This window comes from Cetorhinus maximus, chromosome 3 (assembly GCF_964194155.1).
Source record: "Cetorhinus maximus chromosome 3, sCetMax3.hap1.1, whole genome shotgun sequence".
In the NCBI taxonomy this organism is placed as follows: Eukaryota; Metazoa; Chordata; class Chondrichthyes; order Lamniformes; family Cetorhinidae; genus Cetorhinus; species Cetorhinus maximus.
Window position 1 is genome coordinate 184,931,175 of NC_135881.1, and position 20,845 is coordinate 184,952,019.

General features: G+C 46.7%; 1 protein-coding gene across 2 annotated transcripts in view; it reads left to right on the forward strand.

Moving 5' to 3' along the window:
- Positions 1-5,609, forward strand: part of LOC144679091 (collagen alpha-6(VI) chain-like) — a 140,273-nt gene extending 134,664 nt beyond the window's left edge. For both annotated transcript variants that reach the window (XM_078539382.1, XM_078539383.1), the window contains exon 33: positions 5,408-5,609. In XM_078539382.1, coding sequence (XP_078395508.1) covers positions 5,408-5,589 — 182 coding nt within the window. In that variant the 3' untranslated portion in view covers positions 5,590-5,609. The remainder of the gene's footprint in view (positions 1-5,407) is intronic.
- The last annotated feature ends 15,236 nt before the right edge of the window (positions 5,610-20,845 follow it).

Here is a 20,845-nt window from a genome sequence, read left to right on the forward strand (position 1 = left end):
ACATCCATCAGACTTCCAAGCTGTGAGCGATGTGTCCTGTTTCACAGGCCACTGCCATACACTAATTATCTCCCCTTGCTTTCACAGGCACATCTGGAAAACAGCTGATGGAATCCACAACCCAGGGCCTCCAATCAAGATGAGAATCTGGAGGCACCCTCCTTGAAGTCCCGTCAAAGCGTCATCCATACCCTCCACTAGCGCAGAGACACACACCTTGGTGGGACCTCGCTTTAGAGTAGCCTCGGTGTCACAATCTGGTGAGCACATCACACTTTCTGTTCCACAGCAGGCAGTGGTGGCAGGGACTTCCCAGGTGTCTGGCACTTGGAGGACTGCTGTAGGCCAGAAATTTGCTGAGTCAGAGTCAGATGATGAGCCTCTGGACTCGGTCATGTCACAGTTGCTGGAGCTGCAAAGGCAAGCTCAGGAACATCAGGAAGGGATGTACGCTGCACTCCTCCACGATGGAGGAGTCCGTGCAACTTTATTCTGAGGTGATAGAGCTGGCATGCCAACGCACTGAGGCCAACACTGGTAGGATGGCAGCCGCCCATGGAGATCTTTGTCCAGGACGTCTTTCCTGCACTGTTGTCAGACTGAACTCCATCGCTGATGCCATAGTTGGCTTCCAACAGTGTGTACGTGACAGGGGTGCCGGGCAGCTCAATCTCACTCCAGCTTCCCCTTCTCTACAAGGAGTCAGCCAGGGGCCCTTGGGCACCCACAGGGAGGAGGATCAGCAGATGCACAGCCTGGACCCATCCACCCAGGTGACTCCGGGAGTGTCCGGCCAGAATCCCCTCTTCATGTGACCCCAGCAGCTCCTGCTCCACAGGTCGAGGAGAGTGCCACTGCCACACAGCAGGACCCCGAAAGCAGGCAAGGTCTTTGCTGTCCAAACAACACCCACCAAGGTCATCACAGACAGGGCGTAGCAGTCATCAGGCTGCCTCCACCTCCACTGTGGATGTCTGGGGAGCACCAAGACATAGCACAAGGTCAAGAATGTTGGGTAATGTAGTTGCACAGCCTGGGCACGGGTGTTAATCACTTTTACATAATGTTCACAATTATAAATAAATTCTCAACAATGTCTCCCTGCCTACGGCCGCTTATTCTGATGAGCAGTATTCGTGTCACACAGATGTGAAACCTTTCCGCACAAGATAAAGGCAGGTGCCTCAGTCCAGGGCCTCTCCCCTGTACAGTGTGTAACCTTCAGACCATAGTGCTGGTCCGGCCTCTCACTCCCTAGACACAGTACTAATGCCTTCACCACCCCACGTTGATGGTGCTTGTTATTACTGCCAGAATGTCGCGGGCAGACATTCACAGAGTTCCATCATTCTCTCTGTGCCCTCATGTTTAAGGTGGGTCTGGCCCTCATCTCTTCATCATCTGTGACCAGTGACACTGTGCTCCTGAAGGGATTGGGTGCTGAAGGCTGATAAAGGATCAGATGCTTTTAAAGTTTCATGGCTGCGTCTCTATGATATGACCCTGATCACAGAGCGCAAGCGAGCTGCCCTCGGCCAGACAGGAGTCAGACATTCTCAGAGGCTATGTGAAGATCTATGGAGTATCCTCACTGTATGTCGTCATCATCCTCCTGCAATCGAGCGACTATTAGGGCCTCCACTGTGTCTCCACAACAGCAGCATTATCACAGAGCATATGTGCGCTACCATAAGCCAGACTGGAGTCAAATGTTCACAGATGCAATGTGAGGATCTATGGAGTCTCCTCACTGTATGTCATTATCATCCTCCACAAATCTAGCAGTTATGAGGGCGTCCCGTGTGTGTCTGCCTGGACGTGCCACTGTGAGGGCCTCATTGCCATCGAGGACCTCCTCACCCTAATCCCCGTCTACGCCCACCTTATCAGACAAGACCTCCAGCCCCCCCATCTCCTCCTCAGCCAGCTCCTCTCCCCGTTACAGCACCAGGTTGTAAAGGGCACAGCAGGTGACGACGATGTGTGACAACCTCTGTGGACTGTATTGCAGGGCTCCACCAGACTGGTCCAGGCACCGGAACCTCATTTTCAGCATCCCGATGGTTTGCTTCACCAAGCTGCGAGTTGCAGCATGAGCCTCATTATACCTTCACTCTGCTGCAGTCTGAGGTTGTCACACGGGTGTCTTCAGCCACATCCTCTGCGGGTAGACCTTGTCCCTGAGGAGACATCCCTGCAGCCTCTATGTAACCTGGAAAATGTCAGGGATCTGTGACCCACTGAGAATGTAGGAGCCGTGCACAGTCTCTGTAAACTGTCCGTAGACCTGTAAGGTGCGCTTGTGGTGGTCACACACAACCTGCACATTCAGCAAATGCAAGCCCTTGCAGTTGACATAGTTGACCACTTGTTCCAATGTAGACCTGAGAGCCACGTAAGTGCAGTCAATGGCACCCTGCACCTATGGGAAACCTGAGATTTGGACAAATCCCAGTGCTCTTGTACCCTGGCTTTCCTGATCCCGGGCGAAATGTACAAAGTTGTGTGCCCTCATGAAGATGGTGTCCGTGAGCTCATGGATGCATTTGTGGGTGGAAGCTTGTGATATCTCACAGAGGTCACTTGTAGAGCCCTGATGAGAGCCACTGGCATAAAAATTGAGTGCCACTGTCACTTTCACGGCTACGGGCAGTGGATGCCCTCCATGTCCCTGTGGCACCAAATCCTGCAGCAGCTGCAGATGCGAGCAACCAGTTTCCTAGACATGCGCAGTCTTTGGTGACACAGGCTGTCGGTCATCTGCAGGAATGAAAGGCGGTGTCCAAAGACACTGGGTCTAGCTAAGTGCTGACAAGTGATGGCTCACTGTGGCTCTTCAGTGGTGTGTGTGGGAGCCCCAGCCGTACCTTCTTCCTTAGGGTCCTGCTCCTCCCTCTGCACAGCCAGACGTCTCTGCCGGTCTCTTCTCCATCATCTTCAACCTCTGTGTGCCACAAGGCATACAGCTAGTTCACCTGGCTCCATGCTCCTGATCTACTCCTCCTGCAGGGTGAAAGAGAGAGACATGTGGGTTAGCATGGGTGTACTAAGAACCTCTCTTGGTTAAGTCTGAAGGCTTCTAAACGCATCCCGGTGAGTGCTGGGCACCACTTGGATGGCCAGAGTTTGTATGTCTGCCCGAAGCCCCGCTTCCTCCGCCCCACTCCCTCCGCCCCACTCCACCTGACCAATTGCCAGCAGCTTTGCCCATTGGACTGCATGCTGTGCTCTCAGCTCAGGCGCAGGCATTCTCCTAACTCACACTGCAAGGCTGCACTGTTAGCTTGAACCATGGGGGAAACTGGTCCAAATTGGGCAAGGGGCTGCGAGTGCCTCCACCAGTGACTGCTCCATGGCCAGTTTTAGCAAGGAGATTGTACAACATGCGCAGTTGTCCAACTGTTCTACAGTCCGCGAAAATGCTCATTAATTTACAGTCTGTGCCCGAGGGGTGAAAAGTTCTGGAGCACTTGGTGACACTTTGATGCTTCTGCGTTCCTTGAGCGGGCAGATAAGCTAGAGGCCCGACTCCATGTATGTCAATGTGGTGCGTCTGAACTGTCTCAGCTGCAGAGGAATGGTCACTTTACACAAGGTTTCCCTGATGCATGCCTGCTTCCCTACCCCCCCACCCTGCACGTGCCTGTGCACCACATTCAACCGCAGGGAACCCCTTGCCCCCACACCCCCAAGTCCCCTCAACCGCAGGCAGCTTTTGCCCCCCACCCCCTCCCATCAGGTTGCCTCAACCGCAGGGCAGCCCTTGCTTCTCCCCACCAAGTGGCTTCAACCTTGAAGCCCAGCAGGCGACCCTCGAGACCACTGCACAACATTATTGTGCACTCACCTCTGAGTTCCCCTCAAAGTGCATCCTTTCAAGTGTACGCCTTATATATGCTGTTGTGAAACATATCAGTGTGCAATCACGCCAACGTGGGTGGACAATCCAGCCTGGAGGAATGACCCCCGTGGGCTGGCCTTATAAAGATGTATTACTGTGAGGTTCCTGATGTTCGATGGCGAGAACGTGACCTGCCTTCGACAGGCTAAGCGGGCAATCGCAAACTGATTTCACGACATTGTGAAAATGATTTTTGGATTCCTCCCCATATTGTCCGCACACGCTGCTGAACACCCCCAACTTCAGTGGGTGCAGAAAACTCCGCCCATAAAGGTTCTGAATAAATTTATAAAGTGTCCAGGAACTCCAAAGACTTCCCAAGGAGTTAAATGAAAAAATGCAATTTCGCTCGACACTCGATGTTGACAGTGCCTATTGCTAAGCACAAGCACCCTGAGATAGCCTCCGGTTTTCACACTTCTCCATTTCTGAATCTGTTTGGGACCTGACTCTGGAATTATGCTTTCACTGGAAACCACTTTGCAGCTATGTAATACTGGCACCATAAATGCACTCTTCAATAATTATTTGTGCCAATCATATCTTACATTTTATGGTGAGTTGATGGTTTCTTTACCACAAGATGCATAGCATTTCCTCTTGTCCATCATGTTGAAGCTTTGGAGGCCATTTAGGGCTTGGAAAATTGCCATTGCGCAGAGTCCGTATGACCCTTCTTCTACGGACTCGAAACATTAACTTTGTTTTTCTCTCTCCACAGATGCTGTCAGACCTGCTGAGTTTTTCCAGCATTTTCTGTTTTTGTTTCAGATTTCCAGCATCCGCTGTATTTTGCTTTTGTCTAATTTGTAGGCTGTCGAGTTCAAATTTGTTGTAGGGGATGCTACAGGAAATATTTAGTGTTTTGTTATTGATTCTTTCTTGCTGCCTATCTCATTTGCCTGTAACTTCATGCCCTCATCTCAGAGTTTAGTTTCTGACATGCACTGTGCTTCAGAATAATGTGTGGTTTGATAAAGCAAGTTTGATGTGCTGATATAAGTTCAGCAGTATTCAATCACCTGCTTGATATAATGAAGGCTTGTAAACAATATATGGAAAAAATCCTAAGTAAAAGAAAAAAATTGAGCCAGTTGTGAATCATGGAAGCCTAATCAGGCTGGCCAATCTTTAATGTATTGTCAACCTGCCAAAACCAGGAAGAGGGACACCATCAGCATACTCCAGCATCTGGCTAAGCAGACTCGCCTGTAGTACAGAGTTAACACATTCTACCAAAATTCTCACCATAGTTTTCCAATAAAGGTGAGATATCCAGAGGTAGAAAAGATATTGCCATGTGCAAAATCCCTAAAGGAATATCATTTGCCCACTTAAGTTCATTAGGAACCCTATTCTAAATGCGCACTCATAAATAAGTGGAAATCAGAATAAAATGCTGCCATACAAATGCAGATGTTATTATGGTAACATTAAAGAACTTTTAATGCAGATTTTCCTGCTTTGTGTGTTTCGCCAGCTTGTCAGTTATTTGTTTTCTTTCAGGTTTGTGTGCGCTGAATCAGGAAGAAGGAAACTGTCACAATTACACCATAAAATGGTTCTTTAATACCAAAGACAAGGGCTGCAGACGGTTCTGGTATGGTGGCTGTGGAGGAAACGGAAACAGATTTGACACGCGAAAAGAGTGCGAAACCTTGTGTCTAAATCCCATAAATACCTTATAAAATACTTTGGTATATCTTAAGGTGTGTCTCGGACTGTAGAATATGATGAAACAATGCACCAGGTTAATTAAAATTCCTTGTGTGAGTTGTCACTAGAGAAGTAATGTCTTCATTATACAAAAGTAACAAAGGCAATATTGACCGTTTCAGAGTGTGCTCAATCCACTTCTAGAGGTATGAATTTCTTGGGGCCAGGGCTTCTTTATATGCATATTTGAAAGCATATACAGATACATGTACAAGTGCAAAATTGTGACACGGTAGCGATTGATCTTCTGGGACAGAAACCATTAGCATTTGCACTGACTCCACTTACACTACAATTACGACGGGCGGAATTTTACGGCCTCTCTCACCGGAGGGATTTTCCGATCCTGCCAAAGCCAATGGACTTCTGAATGGCTCGCCGCATTACACGGCCCTGCCCCCGCCGCGATGGGGCCGTAAAATTCTGCCCTACATGGTTCAAGAACAATCGGACCCCTCTTTTCAGATGGTGCCTTTTTACAAAAACAGTTGAGCAACTCCAATGCTCCAACTGTCTGTTTTACATATACCATTCAACACTGTTTTGGTGTGTACTCAGTTAAGCGGATTTTTTTAATGTTTTGTTAATATGTATATGAATTTCAACAGCACCTTGCATTGTAGCCTCGAGTATTATTTTGCTTGATATCTTTAGGCAAAACTTGCCTAAGGCAGAGTGTTTAAATATTTGAAATGAAAATTGTATGCGTAAGACTATGAAATGCTTGAAGAAAGAGAAGGATCGCTATGCTGACTTCTTAAATTCCCTTTGCGGATCAAGAGCAATCCTCAATATCCTTCTTGCTGACGTAAAAATTGATCCTCTGTTCAGAGTCTTAGGCTGCAGCTATCATGCAGTGATGCTACTGTGGCAGCCACAGCTTTGACAGTATTGACAGTGAACTCAACTACATCAAGATAAAGCTGAAGCGATGGCACATCGCCATGTCAGCAAATGTAAATGTTGCTTCCCATGGCATTGACTGCCACCTGTACTTGGGCCAGCACACAAACAAAATCATCAATCACAACTTTTAAACAGTGGTATGTATGAGGAACTCAATGGGTTAGGTATACTCATGATTATACTTGAATATGTTTACATAAGGGTTAATGAGTATTGCGTACTCCTGACTCCAGGTTATCCCTGTATACTGAATGAGGAGGTATTTTGATGGATTTGGATCAGCATCTACAATTCCTAGGTTTGAATGGTGTCAAAAGAGATGAGAGTTGTTAGAATTCTCACGAAAGACGACAGCTCCAAAGGGACAGTTTCTTTATAGTCTGAACTGGTGTCATATACCCTTAGATTGTGGTCTTTTGCCTGTCTCTGGAGTTATTTGGAAATTTCAGCTCGGTAACCTACAGCTCGCAGTAGGTGGTATCTTACCAACATTGCCTATAATCACAATTCAGGACCCTTTTTGGGTCCCAATTCTGCACGGGTTAGAGGCGTGCCAACAGGAGAATCTTAAGTAAGGTGGCCAATTAAGAAGCTGGCCCCTCATCCACAGCTCTTATGACCATCCATGCAGAGGAAAAACACCTTCAATGGAAGGATTATTGACTGCAGCCTTTTGATACCTACATCTCATACATTGGGCCAGTGAGAGAAGGCACCGAGGGCCCTCCGGCCTGCCGTTGGGAGGCAATCTCAAATTGCTGCCGTAACTAAGCAGGGGAAGGGTTCCCAATCACACTCTGGTAGGATACAGTTGGCTGCTGGATGGTAGCCACTGCCTCTGTAAGCCCACCTTCAGCAAAAGTGCAAGGAGATGAAAACATGCCAAGGAGCCAACCTCCCATGCGACTTTCCAAATTTCTCCTTCCCCCCCCAACCTACACCATCTCTGAAGCCTCTGGGGCTGATAAGATTCCGCCCAGTATCTGCCAACACAACAACATCCAGCCTTTCCCTCAGTCAACCTTAAAACCGTTGCAGGTCCAACTTTCCCCTACTATTCTGGATTCAGACTCTTTGTGATACTTCAACAATCTGAGTTTAAACATAGCAAAGTTGATGAATCCAAATCAACTCTTAAGCCATTGCATTAGATGGATATAGTGGTCCAGTGGTTTGGGGACGGGTCTAAATCCCACCATAGCAAGTTGATAAATTGAACTCAATAAACCTCTCAGTTTATGGGCTAACATCAGAAAATCTGCCATGAAATCTGCCAGATTTACAAACAGGTTCACTAATGTCCTTCAGGGGAAGGAGTTTGCCATTCCCATCCAGTCTGGCCTACATGGTGCTCCAACCCAATGCTGTGTGGCTGACTCAGGGCAACTAGAAATGGGCAGTTAATAATACCTTGACAGCATCACCCACAAGAACATCCCAAGAACTGTATATGTTTTTAAAAATCTGGTTCAATGCATTTTTTTGCACATAGGTTTGAATCAGAGTAATTATAGTCTGCAGATGAAGAAATTGAATATTGAGAAATATTACATCAGATTCTCAGAGCATTTTTAGCTTGCTCTATGTATTGCACAGCTGGCCAATAAACAAATTATCTGCTTGACCCTCAGGCAATGATAGATTGGTCTTTTATTTTACAATGAAATTCTGCAGATTGTCCATGTACATTTTATGAATTGGTGCAGGGAACCTAGCCTGCTGGAGGCACACACTAGGAATTCAGAGTTGATCAACATTGCATTTAATGGATGAAAATCTATCTGAATTCTGATATGCACTCTCAACAGCAGTTTGAAAGTCTGAAATTTATCCTTCAAAAGTTAAACTCAGGGTGTACATTTATTTAACACATGATTGTACTTTCAAATACTTATTAGGAACCATTTATCATGATGCACTATCTGCAAGTCAGAATAGCGGGACCAATTGTGTTAGCTATTTCAGGCACGAAAGCTATCAACATGACCAGGTAGGTTATTTAAGGGAAAAATAGGTGAGAAGTATCACGGGATATAAAGGAAAGGCAAATGTGTTAAATCAATTGTAAACATCAATCTTAACAAATGAAGGCTATGAACAAGGCACAGATTAGATCAAATTTATTCAGATATCTATGTTAAGTGTACAAAAACAGCATGTATTTGGTCGTTAATGTTGAACAACAACCTAAGGCACTTTGGGAAGGTGTGATTAGACAGAAAATGAATGTCATGCCAAAGAAGGAGATATTAGGGGAATGGTCAAAGAAGTAGGTTTTAAGAGAGGTTTTAAAAGGTGAGGGAAGTGGAGAGGTTTAGGAAGAACATTCCAGGGAGCTGGACCTGGACAATTTAAACACAACCAGCAATGGTGAGGTGAAGGGCTGGATGGGAGATGAAGGGGTGAGGAATTATGGGAAATACAAAATACATCATAGTCAGAAGAATGCAGAGTCCTGAGAAAGTTTGTAGACTGGAGGAGGTTGCAGAGATAGGAGAGACAAGGCCATTAAAAGATTTAAATATGAGGATGTGAATATTAAATCAGAGCTGTTGGGGATTCGGGAACCAGCAAGGACAAGGGTGATAGCTGAGTGGGACTCAGTAAGGTATAGCATAAGCTTTGGATGTGCCCTGGAAGATGGGAGCATTGAAGCAGTTGAATCTGGAGATGACAAAAGCATGGTTAATAGTTTCATCAATTGATGGGCAAAGCTAGAGGTGGTTAATGTTAGAAGTGGAAATAGACAGTCTTTACAGGAATATGACCATGTACGGGGTGTCACGGATGGATGAAGTATCACTGGGGTGGGTTGGTTAATCATCAGGCTCTGATTTTGTGGAGTAAGTTTGCCAGGCCTGGAGGAAGCACTCAAGCATCACCTGGCCCACAACCAGTTCAGTGAGTGCATTACCTCATGATTCCAATGCTTGTCACCTCCAGGATTTCCAGAATGCCGGAAGTAAAATGCAGCTAAAATGGAGGCACATTACCTCCTTAGTGACTGACCTGCCTCCTGTGAGTGGGTTGATTAATTGCTATAGGACCCCTTTCTATTAAAACTGCAAATGGGCGAGTTGGAGTCCGGTTTGAAAAATTTTAAGTTTTTACCTACGCTCAGCACATCTGCCCCTGAGGGTTAAAACCCCCCCATTACGGATGACTTGATTTTGTTCAGGAAATCTATTAAGGGTTCAATACTGAATTTTTATGTAGAACAATTGGCTGACTTATTATCAGAAGCATGTGCATACGAAGCACACCAAGGACCAGCTTTTCACTAATGAGGTGGGAAGCTCAAGTTGGGAAATGTCCCGACTTGGCATACCTGTCTCCATATAAATAGCCCCCACACCCACTATTTTAGCTCTGGGGAGGCAGGGGTGCGATCAAGTCTTGCTCGATGACACTGGAAGCAATTCGGAGGCAGCCACAGAGGCAGGCGAGTGCCGAGGTAGGCTGATTAGAAGGCCTACCTAGGTTCCCTAGTACTTCGGCCCAGTTATATTAAAGCCGGTTAGGCCCTCTAGTTCTCACCCCTCAGACCCCCTCATCCCTTTCCACTCCCCAGAATCAGGTCCAGCCCACCATATTTTAAATGCCTCTGAAGTCAGCCCGACTCTGCAGAAATCTGGGCCTAAGTATTCAGAAAGCTCAGTCCACCTGAAGAGGGCGGCTATCAACTTGCTGATGGCACAACCAAAGCCCACCAGGAACTGGTACAGGGGACTAATACAGTAGTATATGTAAACATACAAATAATGGTAGACAGGAAAAGGTCCTCTGGAGTATCCCATATAATCATGTTACCTTACATATACTGTCAAACCACTGCTACCAGTTAGAGTTTGGTCAATAGGCTGTTGAAAATCTTAGCCTGTTGCCATTCTGTTCACTGCTGCCACTGCTGCTTCTCCTGATGTCGCAGACACGAGACAGATGGAACTCAATCCAGAGAAGTATGAAGTGATTCATTTTGATAGGAAGAATGAGGAGGGGCAAGATAAAATAAAGGGTACAGAAGGACCTGTGGTTATATGTGCACAAATTATTGAAGATGGCAGGGCAGGTTGATAAATCCATTAATAAGGCATACGGGATCCTTTGCTTTTAAATGTTTGATATGATATGCACCTACCTGAACCTGCTGTCAATCACTACCACCAAGACAGATGTGATGTAATCATCTCATCACTCTGAATTCAATCTACAGCAGCAGCAGTTGAAGTCAGAAATATATACAGCCTCTCAGTTAACTCTATCTGTGTATACTCTTACTTTCAAATAAAGAACTCACATTATTGTTTTACCAATCCTTGTCATATGAATGGTACATAAACATAGAATAGAAGAATGTAACATGGTGGCAGCATGGTTTTTGAAGATTTAATGAGAAGTAAACAAGCCTCAAACCTTTTACATGCAGAAGGACAGCTGATGTGGAAGTAAAACAACTATTAAATACTAACTCACCATGTTTAAGTGATTCTGCATCTCCGTAGGGATTCTACACACCGTGCCTTCATACTGGGACAGCACCACTTGGACCAGCCAGCAGATATCAGCTCTCCTGAGTGACTGGAAGCAGAGAATTGTGGTCAATGGTTGCATTTTAGATTGGAGGAGGGTATACAGTGTTCAGCACTAGGACCATTGCTTTTCTTAATCTATATTGATAAATTAGACTTGGGTGAGCAGGGTACAATTTCAAAATTTGCAGATGGCACACAACTTAAAGATTCATAAAATGGTTACATCACAGAAGGAGCCCATTTGACTCATTGTATCCATATCAGCTCCCTGCAAGAGAAACTTGGCTGGTTTCACTCCCTGTCTGCTCTCCATACCACCTTCAATTCCCTTTTGAAGGCCAAGATTGAATTTGCCTCCAAATTTCAAATTGTAGTGCAATGGGTTAATGGAATAGTTACAGCAATGAACGATGAAGATCATGATGTAACAATAACATCAGCAGTCATATCATAGAGACTCTGTACAGCAGATGGAATAGTCAGCGCTCAGGAGAGATATGTCTACTTAGTAACTCATCATGTATATGGTGTACATATAGCAAAAAACCAGTTTGAAGTAACTACCTGAGTCAGACTACACTATCTTTAGATGAGATAGACCACGCAACCGGCATATGAAACACAAATGAGAACATCATACGAACATACGTACGAACATATGAATTAGGAGCAGAAGTAGGCCATTCGGCCCCTCGAGCCTGCTCTGCCATTCAATAAGATCATAGCTGATCTGTTTGTGTTTTGAGTTCTACATTCTCACCTACCCCCCAATAACCTTTGATTCCCTTGCCTAACAAGGATCTATCTACCTCTGCCTTAAATATATTCAGTCGCCCTGCTTCCACCACCATCTGAAGCAGAGAGTACTAAAGTCGCACGACCATCTGAGAGAGTACAGTTCTCCTCATCTCTGTCCTAAAATGGTGACACCTAATTTTGAAACAGTGGCTCCTAGTTCTGGACATACCCACAAGAGGAAACATCCTTACCATGTCCACCTTGCCAAGGCCATTCAGGATCTTTTATAATTCAATCAAGTCACCCCTCACTCTTCTAAACTCTAGTGGAAACAAGTCCAGTCTGTCCAACCTATCCTCATAAGACAAAATGCTCATTCCAGGTGTCAACCTAGTAAACCTCCTCTGATCCGCCTGCAATGCATTTACATCCTCCCTTAAATAAGGAGACCAAAATTGCATACAGTATTCCAGATGCAGTCTCAACAATGCCCTGTATAACTGAAGTATAACATCCTTACTTTTATGTTCAATTCCTCTTGTAATAAAGGACAGCATTCCATTAGCCTTCGTGATTAGATGCTGTATCCACATACTAACTTTTTGCGACTCATGCACGAGAATACCTAGATCCCTCTGCACCTTGGAATTCTGCAGTCATTCTCCGTTTAAGTAATACTCTGCTTTTTTATTCTTCCTGCCAAAGTGAACAACTTCACGGTTTCCCACATTCTACTCCATCTGCCAAATTTTTGCCCATTCACTAAACCTATCTATATCTATCTGAAAACTCCTTATGTCTTCTTCACAACATACTTTCCTACCTATCTTTGTGTCATCTGCAAATTTAGCTACCATGCCATTGCTCCTCTCATCTAAGTCATAGATGTAAATTATAAAAAGTTGAGTACCCAGCATAGACCCCTGCGGGACCCCACTAGTCACATTCTGCCATTCAAAGACCCATTTATGCATACTGTTTGCTTTCTGCCAGCCAGCCGATCCTCTATCCAGGCTAACATGTTACCCCGTAACCATGAACTTTTATTTTCTGCAATAAGCTTTGATGTGGCACCTTATCAAATGCCTTCCGGAAATCCAAATACAGCACGACTACAGGCTCCCCTTTATCCTCAGCACATGCTACTCCTTCAAATAACTCTAATAAATTGGTTAAACATGATTTGCCTTTCACAAATCCATGCTGACCCTTCCCAATTACCTTGTGTTTCTCTAATTGCCCAGCTATAACCTCTTTAATGATTGATTCTAACACTCTCCCTATGACAGACTTCAAGCTAATTAGCCTACAGTTTCCTGTTTTCTGCTTCCCTCCCTTCTTGAATAGAAGGGTTATATTTGCTACTTCCCAGTCTGATGGAACCTTTCCAGAACCTAGGGAATTTTGGAAAATTAACAATTTATAATACAGAGATTTTGCAATTGGGCAGCACTTGCTGAACAATCTTGAGTGTTTTAATAGCTACACTAGCAACTGATTTGAGATAATCAGTCAAGCTTGTAAAGTGTCACATTTACTCTTGCTAGAAGTAACATGCAGGGATACATTCTCTGCAAACAAAAGGAATGTGTTCAAGCTTTGCACATAACACGAATTAACCAGAAGTTTGGGGAGCCTATAGACCCCCATTGCTTTCACCATGGCAATGCTCAGCCAATCAGAGTTGACTTCCGCGTTCCATGGTCAAAGGCTGCTCTGCGGTTGAGGCGGTTTTGGCAGGGGTGGGGATGCAAAGTTTGCCCTGCAGTTGAGGCAGTATCACTGAAGACTGCACATGCCAAGGGTCGGTCACATCTGCCAGTGACTGAAGAATTTGGTGCCACGTGGATATGGAGGGCATCCACTGCCAGTGACCATGAAAGTGACAGCTGTGCTCAATTCCTATGCCAGTAGCTCCTTTCAAGGCTCCACAGGTGACCCCTGTGGGATATCACAAGTCTCCACCAACAAGTGCATCCATGAGGTCATGGATGCTGTTTTTGCTAGGGCACACAGCTTTGTGCATTTTGTCTGGGACCAAAAGAGGCAGGATGCAAGAGGGATTGGATTTTCCCAGATCTTGGGTTTCCCACAGGTGTAGGATGCAATCGACTGCACTCATGTGGCACCCAGATCTCAGTCGCAACAAGCGGCCAACTATGTCAACTGCAAGGGCTTCCATTTATTGAAGGTGCAGCTGGTGTGCAACCACCACAAACTTATCCTGCAGATCTGTGTACTATTTCTAGGGAGTGTGCATGATTCCTACATGCTCAGTTGGTCACAGATCCCTGACATCTTCCAGGGTTCACAGAGGCTGCAGGTTTGGTCCCTTGGGGTCAAGGGCTACCTACTGAGGACATGGCTGATGACACCCGTACAGCGGCCTCAGACTGCAGCAGAGTGAAAGTATAATGAGGCTCATGCTGCAACTTGCAACTTGATGAAGCAAACCATTGGGATGCTGAAAATGAGGTTCCGGCGCCTGGACCAGTCTGGTGGAGACTTGCAATATAGTCCACAGAGGGTGTCATGCATGGTCGTCACCTGCTACGCCCTTTACAAACTGGCACTGCAATGGGGAGAGGAACTGGCTGAGGAGGAGATGCAGGAGCTGGAGGTCTGCTCTAATGAGGAGGACGTCAATGGTGATGAGGATGAGGAGGTCCTCAAAGGTGACGATGATGAGGAGGAGGCCCTCGCACTGGCCAGACCAGTGCGCCCTCAGGAGGCCCTCATAGCAGCTAGATTTGTGGAGGATGATTACGACATGTAGTGAGGAGATCCTCACTGATCCTCACATTGCGTCTGTGAACATTTGACTCCAGTCTGTCTTATGGTAACGCACATACCCTCTGTGATAATGCTCCTGTCATGGAGACGCAATGGAGGCCCTAAGAGTCACTCAATTCCAGGAGGATGATGATGACATGCAGTGAGGACACTCCATTGATCTTCACATGGCCCCTGAGAATATCTGACTCCTGTTCGGCCGACAGGGTCATATCATAGAGATGCAGCCATGAAAGTTTAAAAGCATCTGATCCTTTGCCTGCACCTGAGCCGTTCAGGAGCACAGCATCACTGGTCACAGATGCTGAAGAGATGGGAGCCAACCCCACTTTAAAGGTGCTGAGAGCACACAGAGAGAATGACGGAACCTGGTGATGCCTGCCCACGGATTCTGGCAGCAATGACAAGCACCATCGAGGTGCGGGCATCACCACTATGTCCAGGGAGTGTAATGCTGGACCATCACTTTGGTCTGAAGGCTTTACAAAGCACAGAGTAGTGGTTATGGACTAAGACACCTGCCTTTATCTTGTGTAGAAAGGTTTCACATCTGATTGACATGAACACTGCTCATCAGAACAAGGAGGCACAGGCAGGGAGACATTCTTGGGAGTTTATTGACAATAGTGACGATTATGTACGCACATGCCCAAGCTTTGCAACTACATCTTCTTAACTTTCCTAACCCTGCCACCACATCTTGGTGCTCCCTGGACATCCACAGTGGAGATGGAGGCAGCCTGCTGACTGCTACGCCCTATCTGTGATGACCTTGATGGGTGTCCTCTGGAGGGCCAAGACCTGGAGGAGCCAGGCTACTTTTGGGGACCTGCTGTGTGGCATTGAAATCCTCCTTGATCTGTGGACCTCCAGGTCCACAGCTCAAGCTGCTGGGGTCATAGGAAGAAGGGATTCGGATAGGCCGGGCATTCCTGGAGTCAACTAGGTGGTTGATACCGGGGTATGCACCTGCTGACCTTCCTCCCCATGGGTGCCCAAGGGCCCCTGGCTGTCTCCATGAGGAGAAGGGGTTAGCTGGAGTGAGATTGTGCTGCCCTGCACCCCTCTCATGTACACACTGTTGGAGGCCAACTATGGCATTAGCGATGGAGTTCAGCCTGCGCAGGAGCAATGTCCTGGACCAAAGTCTCCATGGTGGCCGCCACCTACCAGTGTTGACCTTGGTGCTGTGGCATGCCAGCGCTATCACCTCAGCCTGAATGTGGACGGACTCCTCCATCGTGCCTTGCAATCTGAGGAGTGCAGCGGACATCCCTTCTTGATGTTCCCGAGCTTGTCTTTGCAGCTCCAGCAACTGTGACATGACCAAGTCCAGAGGCTCGTCACCTGACTCAGACTCAGCAAATTTCAGGCCTCCAGCAATCCTCCAAATGCCAGGCACCTGGGAAGTCCCTGCTGTTGCCTGCTGTGGATCAGGCAGTGCGATGTGCTCATCAGATTGTGATCCCGAGGCTACTCTAAAGCTAGGTCCCACTGAGGTATGTGTCTCTGCACTGGTGGAGGATGTGGGTGAGTGCTGTGACAGGGCTTCAAGGAGGATTCCTCCAGATTCCTCTTCAGAAGTTTCTTCAGTGCTTGGTTGGAGGCCCTGGGCTGTGGGCTCCATCAACAGTTTGGGAGATGTACCTACAAAAGCAAGGGGAGATAATTAGTACTTGGCAGTGGCCTGTGAAACAGGACTCGTCACTCACAGTACGGTTGCCTGATGGATGTTGCGCTGCTGGATCTTCACTTGGTTGAGCACCGCCGACCTCACCATCACCACAGGAATCATCCAGATCATCGCCGGCCAGCTGGATGACTGTTTTCAAAGTCCGTGAGGACCTTGATTTCAGGCATTCCTCCACCAGTCTGTGATCTCACCCTCTTGTGTGCCAGCTTGTCCTGCATAAATAGAGATAGAGAGAGTGTAAGCAGGACACCTGCCAGGCCAGATGATAAATATGCATGGCATGGATGGATGGTGAGTGATCCCACGGACGGGATGAGGACAATGACAGTGAGCGTGAGAGAGCGAATGGTGATGTCCCTTGAACTGGCAGTGAGTGAGATCTCTGTGGATGTGTGATGCGTTTGTGTGTGTGAGAGTTGAGAGCGTTGAGAAGAGTGACTTACCCTTGCGTTCCATTCCGGAGGAGATCATTCATCCCCTTTCGGTGCTTGGTGACTGTCCCCTTTTGCAGGGCGTTGGTGCTGACCACTGCTGCCACCGCCTCCCGAGCCGGATTAGTGAGGTTCCTGCCCATCCTGTGGCCAGAATGGGGATAGAGGGCATCACAGTGAGCCTCCACTGCGTTCAGCAAACGCTTGAGGAATGCATCAGTGAACCCGGGGGCTTCAGTCTTTTTGGCTTTCGGGCCATCCTGTCTATGTGCAGCAGTCCTGGACTGACAGCACTGAGGGATGCGTGCATGGCTGAACTTTAACTATGGCTCCCGGCATGATGAAGCGGCGAGATGATGGTGTGGTGGGCGAATAAGAGTCCACCCGCCATTGAAACAGTGTGTTTCCCGGGAATGCATAATTAATGCGGCAGGTTTGGGATGATATGGCGTGAAAAGCCACCTTTGCAGCCGGCACTTAATGCAAATCTGGGACAATTCCGCCTAGTGTCTCCTCTTTCACTCTGACTTTGACAGCAGAAGCTGACCCTGCAAAATGAGATGGTGCATCTATCAATCAATTAATTTGAAGTACTTTATTGGAGGGTGGAAGGATTGACTTCAATGGGAATAAAACTTGAAAGAGATGTAAAACAAGCTGCTGATTTGCTACCACTGAGTTTTACTTATCGCACAAAGTCGAGTGACCTCTTGAGTGTAGCAGGTACAAAGATCAATGGCTGGAAACATTAGCCAGTTGCAGATTAGGTGAACATGTAGGAAGTGTTATTGTACCGTTAAGATATTGGTGATAATACTGCATCCCTACATAAGGCCCAGCTGAATCTTCACAACAGTTGAAAAGCAAATTAGGGTTTGTATCCAGGAGGGGGAAGCAAAGCACCACTTTTAAAATAAAAACAAAAATACCTGGAAAAACTCAGCAGGTTTGGCAGCATCGGCGGATAGGGGCACAGATAACATTAACAGAACTGTTCTGTTGAAGGGTCATTCGGACTCGAAACGTTAACTGTGCCCCTATCCGCCGATGCTGCCAAACCTGCTGAGTTTTTCCAGGTATTTTTGTTTTTAGTTTAAAAATCGTGCTTTGCTGCCCCCTCCTGGATACAAACCCTAATTTGCTTTTCAACTGTTGTGAAGATTCAGCTGGGTCTTATGTAGGGATGCAGTATTTGTTTTTGTTTTGGATTTCTAGCATCCGCAGTTTTTAGCTTTTACCACTTTTAAAATGTTTTTATTTGAATCAAAATATTACTTGTTACTGATTGTACTGTTAAGTTTAGAAGCTCTGAGAATGGAATAAAATAATGCAAACATATGCCCTAAACACATAAAACACACAGTCCATATTCAGCGAATTATTAATTAAAAACTGGTGACATGTTCCTCAGATGGATCAACTAGTTAGGAGAATAAAGGTGAGGACAAGTAACAACAACAACTTGCAGTTATATGGCGGCATCAACGTAGCAAAACACCCCAACTTCACAGGAACTTATCAAACACAATTTGATACTGAGCCACATAAGGGGATATTAGGACAGGTGACCTGGTTCAAGAGGTGGGCCTTGAGTAACATCTTAAAGGGGTAGAGAAAGGTAGAGTGAGAGAGAGATTTAGCGAGGGGGTTCCAGAGTTCTGGGCAGGATTGTTAACTGAGGAAAGTGAGTCGGTTTGTGAGCAGGTGGGTGGTTAAAAGGGCTGAAATTGCTGGCACATTGGCATGAGGGCAGCAATCGCCAACTTTCACCTTTAATCGCAACACTATTTGCTGTGTACAGAACATCCCCACCTCCCCAGAGGCAGGCGGTTTGGCAATTATAATATTCAAAGACTACATTTTCAGCAATGTCAGCTGGGATCTTTGAATTTAACTGTGTGTGCGTGGGTGGGTATTCCGGACTTTTTGCAACTCACCAGGAGGAAAAATGGTGAGAGAACAGTGGGATTTAAGGGGGCTGAACAAGTAATTTCTTTTCAATATTGAGGCATCACACTAGCACCGTTGTCCAGCTGAGAGGCTTTTGCTCACAGGGCCTGGGTCTGAGAGTGTGCTTTTGCTGTTTTGGAGACGATTTCTAATACTTTGAGGTGGTGGGTGGTCATTTCTAATACTTGGGAGTTGACTGCGTTTAATCTACACTTCCCAGCTGTCAACCTTCAGGTCAGCTTTGTAGACACTTCCGCAGCTTTACCCTTAGACTTCAGATGAGAAACAGGACGATGTGCAGCAGCACCAGCTCCATCAACAGGAGCAGCATCAGCAGGAAATTTCTCCTCAACTACTTACCATTCCACAGGAGACAAGGGATGAGCATGGTGCTCCAGATTGCAGGAAGCAATGCCCCCTGCAAGGAGAGAAGATAAGCTTCGTAGACATGACCCAGCAGCACTGCTACAAAAGCTCAGGGCTTCCTGTCAGCTGCTTACAGATGGCCAGGGCCACCTATTGCCAGCTGCAATCGACGCCACCTGACCACTAGAGCTTTGAGAGGAAGCAATTGTGATTTGCAATAGGTACCTTGGCAAATCTGGGAGCACCTTTCAGCATGCAGCACATATCCAGAATGATAGCAGTCTGCTGCACATTGCACAGTGTAGCACAGTGGCAGGGACTGGGGCTCCAGGGTGAAGAAAGTGTTGAGCACTCTGCATCTTCGGTGGAGGAGGATGATGTGTAACATGAGGAACAGGGGGAGCAGCCTGTTGTGATGTCGTCACCAGCAACCTCACACATAACTGCCCAAGTTGCCCAGGGTAGCTTAAATTCAGGAACGGTTCACTAAGGCTCATGCTATGCCCTCATTTGGAAGCCAATTTCTGAACGCACTATCCTCCTCCCAAGCCCCAGCACAAAGCGTCCCACAGTCAACAATTCATCCCTTCCACAAACACCCATTGCTTGTCTTTAACTTATTGTTCTCACAAGGCAAAAAGGCCACTTGCCATGCAGCAGGCAAAAGGGTCAATGCTGGAAAATGGAGGAAACAAATTTTATCTTACAGGAATATTGAACAGGAAAGTAACAATCTAAGACAATGTCAAACATCCATGTGCACACCTTTGTGTAGCTAGAGTTTTGCACTCATCCTTTTTTGATTACTTCTACAAGGTTCCAACCTTGTGCCTTCAGCAGAGCTAGAGGCAGCCAGCTCATGCACTGACTGCTCAAATGGTCTCAGCTGACTCCAATGGGCTTTGGGGCCCATGAGAGCCCTGCCAGCCACTGCCCCACCTGCACCTCAGTTATCTGGATTGGGACAGGAGGTAGCATGGGCCTTTGAATGGGGAAGGGGACAAGGAGGCTGAAGTGGAATTGTTTTGAGCAGAGTCCCCACTTCCATAACCATTTTCCCCTCTCATGGCTCCCCCTCACTCTTTCCTGGTAGCAATGAGCCAGAGAGCATTTTGCTGCATTTCAGTGCAGTACTGAAGGGCCAAGGCTAATGTTTAATCAATCCTGCTCAAAGTGGCATTTTGAATGTGCACTGGTGAGGGTCAGCATGTACTCAGTCAACTGCTGCGTCTGATGCTCCATACAGAGAGTCAATCCTTTCCATGGACCTAGTTAGTGTTGGATTCCTACAATCTCTCTCCAATCAGGTACAGTGTGGCTAGAAAAGCTGATAGGATCTCACACATTTTCTATTGTTGTTCCAGAATGATCCTCTTCATCAATAGCCCCGAGCTTGGACCGCCCTGCACCCTCTGATGGCATAGTCCTGTGGCAGTATGATTGAGTGTTGCATGCCATGCGTTTGTGTGATGTTTACTTCTGTCACTGAATCTTCAGCTCGGCGAGCGGGGGCGGGGCCCGCTCGCCGAGGCGTAAAATGACGGGGGGTGACATTGGGCGGGCGTCTCGACATCACCGCGTGCCATTTAGATTTTCAGTTTGGCGGGCGCGCAGCCAAGTAGGCCGAGCGCCTGCTGAACTGTCAAAGGCCTATTAAAGCCATTAATGAGCTAATTAAGGTTATTGAGAAACCTTAAGGTTGGACGGGCAGGCAAAGAGCCCAAGCGGCCTTCACATTTTTCATGGTGCCTCATCCACGGGCAGGATGAGGTTTCATGAAGGGCTTATAAATTAAATAAATTTTTTCATTAAAGTTCGT